The sequence below is a fragment of the Montipora capricornis genome, chromosome 1 (assembly GCF_036669925.1).
Source record: "Montipora capricornis isolate CH-2021 chromosome 1, ASM3666992v2, whole genome shotgun sequence".
Classification (NCBI taxonomy): Eukaryota; Metazoa; Cnidaria; class Anthozoa; order Scleractinia; family Acroporidae; genus Montipora; species Montipora capricornis.
This window is the reverse complement of record NC_090883.1, coordinates 36,004,977-36,012,476: the sequence shown is the minus strand read 5'-3', so window position 1 is coordinate 36,012,476 and position 7,500 is coordinate 36,004,977. Positions and strand designations below refer to the sequence as shown.

Sequence of the window (7,500 nt, the reverse complement as noted above, 5' to 3'; positions counted from 1 at the left end):
GAACGTTCCCGGCATCCGAAGGGTACTATCGTCCGACATTTCTATTAAGATTTTAAAAAAGTTCTAGATTTTCAGCAAGACTTTTTATTCATAAACTTGTCAACATTTCTTTCTGAAGAGATGCCATCAAGTTACTTCTTTGACGTCATTAGTTACCAGGGCCCAATTGGCTCGGCCAAAATTTTTTGCGTACAAATCAAACGCCCGGTAAAACGCGTGGATACACTATGAGGGAATTTTTTTTGAAGTATTACACTTCAGACACTATAGATATTTAAACGAAAAGTGAAAAAACGAGGAAAAATAAGCGTCATAGGGACTTTAATGTTGTAAATGTGGCAAAATACGTTAATAAAGGCGCAAATAACAGGCAAAGCGTTTTCCCTTGATGTTTATTATTTTGCCCCTTCAATTTTTTTTAAAGGGGGGGGGGGGGGGGAGGGGGTGGCGCTGGCAGCACTAGCCTTCCATTGATGTGTCCAAGGAACGTAACCCGACCAACTCCTCCCGGGGACTTTCCTTCATTCAATGTATCATTGAGTTTGTGGGTTCTCCATTCTTCTCCGGGAGGCTTTTCTGTCTGTTCTCCGGCTTTCACCTCTCAACAATGACTCTGGTACACTCATCGGAAACTTAAATTTGAAATTATCTGGTTAATTTGATTTGATGAGCAGTTTCCGCCATAGTAAAGCACCTTTTCCCCGGCTATGTAACCTTGAATTCTCGGTTTTCAGCTGACGTCATAACCTTATGCAAATTAGGTTTCCGCCATTCTGGTGCCCCTGATTATAGGAAAATGTATGACATTTTGAGCGCTCACGTTCGAAGTCTTCAAATAATTCATCTTTCCAATGGATATTTCCCAAGAAAGCGACCCAAAATCACTCGACGAGGTACCAGTACCTTCATCCTACGCAAAAAATACCTCGAAAGCCACGTTCGAGAGCGCTATTTGAAGAAGATTTTCTGTCGTTTGCGTAGACCCAGCGGCCATACGGAGCGATCAGTTTGGCTCCTCTAGAAGTCTCAGACTTGCTTTCCTAGTTAGTTTTAGAGACAAGCTACTATACAAACAAGCAGTTTAAGGCCTTCAAAATTTTGAAAGCGTACAACCAGATGATTTCTGGTTTCGTTGCGTCCGTTTAAGCAAGGGAAGGAAATCGCGGGCAAGATTGCTGTTGTTTGTGGCCAAGGTGACTCGGAAGTTTGACACTCGGCGTCGACCTTATCTGTATTAGTTTCCAATTGGATTTCTTTTAATACCTTCGCTAACTGCTATGGCTGCCAGATGAGAAGAAAAGGCTTCCTCATTCCCTTTGTTTCGATGATTTCCCTCTTTTTCTGTCAAAGTACTTGGTCGATTAGAGTCTCAGTCCTTCACCTTGAGAAGGTGAGAAGCTTTTTTCCTTCGAAATTCGTCCGATTTCCTTCAAACTCAGTCAATTTGGGCGCTCCATCCCTCGCATTCGCCTGTCGAATTTCAGCGAAATCGAATAAAACGCCTCCGAGTTAGACATTTGCTAACCTGAGTATCACAAACGCCTGATACTCAGGTTAAATTCATCTCATTAAATATTCAAAATTAATGAGATGAATTTTCGAAGATGAATTTCTCCGCGACGTTGTGGTTTAATTGGTCGAAATTAAGCACACTTGTTTGAGGGGTTCAAGCGCTTTGGTGGTGTGAATTGGGAAGACATCGGTGGAAAGCCGGCCGAGAAACGCTTTATCGAAAAAAAGCCAACTTTCGACAAATTCTGACTCGCTCGCCTTTTACCCAAAAACCCTGAACCAACGCGTGCTAAATCGCTGCGAAAGCTTTACAGGATAAAACACAACTGTTCACAGCAAAAGCCGTTACTGGCAATCACCGCAAAAGCTTTAATTGCTAAACCTGTACAGACAATTTCAGCAAAATAAGTACAACCCCACACTTAAAGTTAAAATCTAACATTAAACCGTGAGTCAATCGCTGCGAAAGCTTTTAAATTGTCCTTTGTTCGTTGTATCTGTCCCAGAGTAAGGCAGGCTTCCCAGAAACAAAGTCTTTCGATTTCGTGTCGTCTCGGCTTATCTGTGAAATCCAAGCGTTTCGGCGATCTTCTGTTAGCTGTTTATAACTTTCACCGTTCTTATCAACAACGATAGGTATACGGAATAGACTAATACCTTCCATGTTTCCAGATTTTACTCCACAGCCAGGTATTATACAGAGAACCATCGCACTACAACTCACTCACATCTCTCTCTACGCGTCTCTGTTCACGATTCGAGGGGCTCCACAATGGCGGTTAACGACGGTTGTCAAGGACTAAGGTCACGTGGGTGAAAACCAAGACTTGAATAGGTTTGCTTCCAAAGGAAATGAGGAGAATAACACTTAATGAGAAATAATGAGTACTCAACAGTAAGCGAAGATCTAAAAAATGACACTTTTTATTATTGTTATTGTTTGGGATCAGATCAATATTTCACACAGTTGCACTCAGCTGGAACGAGCACAGAATTGAGGCAATGAGCATTAGCTCCCAAGCCTTCTCAATCAAGTCCAACCGAGTGAATTTTCCCGTTCTTGGTTCCAAGGACAAAAACTCACCTATTGTAGTTAGAGCTGAGTATGTAAAATCCACAGCCCTAAAATATGACCAATCCCTTGTCTTTCTAACGCGAATAGCTCTGTATGCTGCCACTGCAAGAACTTCAAATTCTTCGTCTGTCATGTTTCGGTGCATCGTTAAGTTCTTTTTTAGCTGCTGTAACATTTTCGTTGAAGTCACCTTGTTGCTCTCATCTCGTTTTTCAAGAAATGTGAAAACTCCAGCGCCGGCCAAACCGTAAATCAGGAATAAAAGAGTTCTTTTCATTAGTGTCTTTCCTTGTGAATTCATTGAGAGAATGGAGGATTTCTTTTCCCAGTACAGATCTTGTATACAGTTATTTACATCTGTGAAGCATAATAAGAAGAAAGCCAACAGAGCTGATCCGCCATGACTCATCTCAGATGGGCAGATTACATAGCAGTGAACACTTGCTTATGTTACTGTGCCTTTCAATTAATTAAATAATCTTTCATCGTATTTTAGGCATCCTTCAATTACATATGTGGATTTTACAAAGATCCTAAGGAGCAAAACCTGGTTTCCATATGATCTGCAACGGTCCGCTACTATCGGAAGCTGTCTGCGTCGGTTTTATCGCAGACGATCGTAAACACAGGAGGCAAATGTTTCCATTTAAACCTGCAGCGATCGCAGACAAGGGTACCACTAATCCTCCACGAAGCAAGGAGAAAAAGGAGCGCACTTACCCTTCAAGTCTGATTGGACATGTTTCAAGGCGAACAACAGTGTGTCGCCGATAGGACACAGATCATCTCAGACACAGGTTGCCATTAAAAACTGTCTTAGACGGAAGCGTCGTAAGGGTCGGGAAAGATTCAACTTTCCCGATCATCCAGACCGTGTGCCACAGATCGCCACAGATACCGGGGACAGATGTTTCCCGTGACATCTGCGACGTGGCGCAGACTTGTCGGCGATCGTGTCGCAGACCGATTACAGACCCGTTGCAGATCATATGGAAACCAGACTTAACTTATTTTCATTTTCAAGCAAGTTTATTCTCGGTTGGCTGAATGTCACAGGAGTACGGTGGCCCGTAAGTGCCATCCTTAAAGTAAAATAAAACTTGTATTTACCTTGCGAAAAAAGATCCGGCCGTTAGATCCAAAGTTTCCAGTCAACTTCAACAAATTCTTGCGAACCGAAAAATCTAACTGGAGGTTTGATGTTTCGAGTCCATAGTTACACCGGATCCATAGTTTATACTCCGGATCCAATGTTGCGTTCTTCAGATCCGTAGTTTCTACTCCGGATCCATAGTTTCTTACTCAGGATCCATAGTTTTTGCTCCGGATCCAAAGTTGTTTACTCCGGATCCATAGTTTATACCCCGGATCCAAAGTTGTTTACTCCGGATCCGTAGTTTATACCCCGGATCCAAAGTTGTTTACTCCGGCTCCATAGTTTATACTCCGGATCCAAAGTTGTTTACTCCGGATCCAAAGTTGTTTACTCCGGATCCATAGTTTATACCCCGGATCCAAAGTTGTTTACTCCGGATCCGTAGTTTATACCCCGGATCCAAAGTTGTTTACTCCGGCTCCATAGTTTATACTCCGGATCCAAAGTTGTTTACTCCGGATCCAAAGTTGTTTACTCCGGATCCATAGTTTATACCCCGGATCCAAAGTTGTTTACTCCGGATCCGTAGTTTAAACTCAGGATCCATAATTTTTACTCCGGATCCAAAGTTGTTTACTCCGGATCCGTAGTTTTTACTCCGGATCCAAAGTTGTTTACTCCGGATCCATAGTTTATACCCCGGATCCAAAGTTGTTTACTCCGGATCCATAGTTTAAACTCAGGATCCATAATTTTTACTCCGGATCCAAAGTTGTTTACTCCGGATCCAAAGTTGTTTACTCCGGATCCTTAGTTTATATTCCGAATCCATAGTTTTTACTCTGGATCCATAGTTTTTACTCGGGATCCAAAGTTGTTTACTCTGGATCCATAGTTTATACCCCGGATCCAAAGTTGTTTACTCCGGATCCGTAGTTTAAACTCAGGATCCATAATTTTTACTCCGGATCCAAAGTTGTTTACTCCGGATCCAAAGTTGTTTACTCCGGATCCTTAGTTTATATTCCGAATCCATAGTTTTTACTCTGGATCCATAGTTTTTACTCGGGATCCAAAGTTGTTTACTCCGGATCCATAGTTTATACCCCGGATCCAAAGTTGTTTACTCCGGATCCGTAGTTTAAACTCAGGATCCATAATTTTTACTCCGGATCTAAAGTTGTTTACTCCGGATCCGTAGTTTTTACTCCGGATCCAAAGTTGTTTACTCCGGATCTATAGTTTATACCCCGGATCCAAAGTTGTTTACTCCGGATCCGTAGTTTAAACTCAGGATCCATAATTTTTACTCCGGATCCAAAGTTGTTTACTCCGGATCCAAAGTTGTTTACTCCGGATCCAAAGTTGTTTACTCCGGATCCTTAGTTTATATTCCGAATCCATAGTTTTTACTCTGGATCCATAGTTTTTACTCGGGATCCATAGTTTTTACTCTGGATCCATAGTTTTTACTCGGGATCCAAAGTTGTTTACTCCGGATCCGTAGTTTCTTACTCCGGTTCCAAAGTTCCACGAACGCCCTCGTTACCGTGGTGATCACAGTCAAATCAAGGTAACTACTTGGTGTAGGGTAACTACTTGGTGTAGGTAACTACTTGGTGTAGGAACTCATATAGTGGTCCGGTGTAGTCACTCATATTGAGGTCCCAGGTGGCGTACTCAATACCTATCCTTAATCATACCTAGCCGTACCTAAGCATCCCTAGCTGTACGTAAGCATCCCTAAGCGTACTTAAGCATCCTTATTCCTCCCTAGCTGTACTTAAGGATCCTTAATCATCCCTACCCGTACCTAAGCATCCCTAACCGTACTTAAGCATCCTTAATCATCCCTAGCCGTACCTAAGCATCCCTAGCCGTACTTAAGCATCCTTAATCATCCCTAGCCGTACCTAAGCATCCCTAAGCGTACTTAATAAGCATCCTTCTTCATCCCTAGGCGTACTTAAGCATCCTTAATTAACCCTAGCCGTACTTAAGATCCCTAATCGTACTTAAGCATCCTCAATCATCCTTAGCCGTACCTAAGCATCCCTAGCCGTACTTAAGCATCCTTAATCATCCCTAGCCGTACCTAAGCATCTCTAGCTGTACTTAAGCATCCTTAACCATCCCTAGCCGTACTTAAGCATCCCTAAGCATCCCTCTTCATTCCTAGCTGTACTTAAGTATCCTTAATCAACCCTAGCCGTACTTAAGGGATTCTTAAGTACGGCTAGGGATGAAGAAGGATGCTTAAGTACGCTTAGATATCCTGATGCTTAGGTACGGCTAGGGATGATTAAGGATGCTTAAGTACGGCTAGGGATGCTTAGGTACGGCTAGGGATGAAGAAGGATGCTTAAGTACGCTTAGGGATGCTTAGGTACGGCTAGGGATGATTAAGGATGCTTAAGTACGGCTAGGGGTGCTTAGGTACGGCTAGGGATGATTAAGGATGCGTAAGTACGGTTAGGGATGCTTAGGTACGGGTAGGGATGATTAAGGATCCTTAAGTACAGCTAGGGAGGAATAAGGATGCTTAAGTACGCTTAGGGATGCTTACGTACAGCTAGGGATGCTTAGGTACGGCTAGGGATGATTAAGGATAGGTATGAAGTACGCCACCTGGGACCACTATATGAGTGACTACACCGGACCACTATATGAGTGTCTACACCAAGTAGTTACTTTGATTTGACTGTGATCACCACGGTAACGAGGGCGTTCGTGGAACTTTGGAACCGGAGTAAGAAACTACAGATCCGGAGTAAACAACTTTGGATCCGGAGTAAACAACTTTGGATCCGGAGTATAAACTATGGAGCCGGAGTAAACAACTTTGGATCCGGGGTATAAACTACGGATCCGGAGTAAACAACTTTGGATCCGGGGTATAAACTATGGATCCGGAGTAAACAACTTTGGATCCGGAGCAAAAACTATGGATCCTGAGTAAGAAACTATGGATCCGGAGTAGAAACTACGGATCTGAAGAACGCAACATTGGATCCGGAGTATAAACTATGGATCCGGTGTAACTATGGACTCGAAACATCAAACCTCCAGTTAGATTTTTCGGTTCGCAAGAATTTGTTGAAGTTGACTGGAAACTTTGGATCTAACGGCCGGATCTTTTTTTGCAAGGTAAATGCAATTTTTATTTAACTTTAAGGATGGCACTTACGGGCCACCGTACAGGAGCGTTGAGAAAAAATACATGAAAGGTCTAACGGCAACATACCATATCTCGAGAGGTGGAGCAGTCATCGACAAAAACCGAACACAACATGAAGTCTCGAATATTTCTCTTAATATTAAATTCACCAAATTAAATCCAGCCACGCCAGCCAGCCAAGCCACGTGACCAAAGCTATCTTGTTTCGTCATCGTGGACTTGTTGGTGGTCTAAGCAAAAGAAGCGTGGTTTTGGTGACGTATTAGGTATATATATATATGTGAAGGATAATACTTGAGTTCGGCGAAAAGTACTCCCACTTATTGCACTTCTCAGTTCCTAAACATGCTGACTCTCAATGGTTTCATTTTTGGGCTGATGTCAATGGCCGTATTTACGCTAGAGACGGATAATCCGTCTGGGAAGAACTTGGGCAGAGAACTGTAGTTCGTCCGATAATCCGTCTGTGTATAAAAACGGGCAGACCCGGAGGGGGGAGGGGGGGTACTTCCAATTATGAACTAATGGGGATTTGCCGCTGGATGGGATCGCATTTTCACGACTGCATTGACTATAATGGGATTGCATTTTGAACAAAGTTCCCGACAGAGTTACTAGAATGGGGTCGCAAATTGTCGA

General features: G+C 42.9%; 1 protein-coding gene across 2 annotated transcripts in view; it reads right to left on the bottom strand.

Annotated features, from left to right (window-relative positions):
• Positions 1 to 7,500, bottom strand: part of LOC138053191 (two pore potassium channel protein sup-9-like) — an 11,914-nt gene that overhangs the window by 1,624 nt on the left and 2,790 nt on the right. For both annotated transcript variants that reach the window (XM_068899852.1, XM_068899856.1), the window contains one exon: positions 2,597 to 2,944. In XM_068899852.1, coding sequence (XP_068755953.1) covers positions 2,597 to 2,944 — 348 coding nt within the window. The remainder of the gene's footprint in view (positions 1 to 2,596; positions 2,945 to 7,500) is intronic.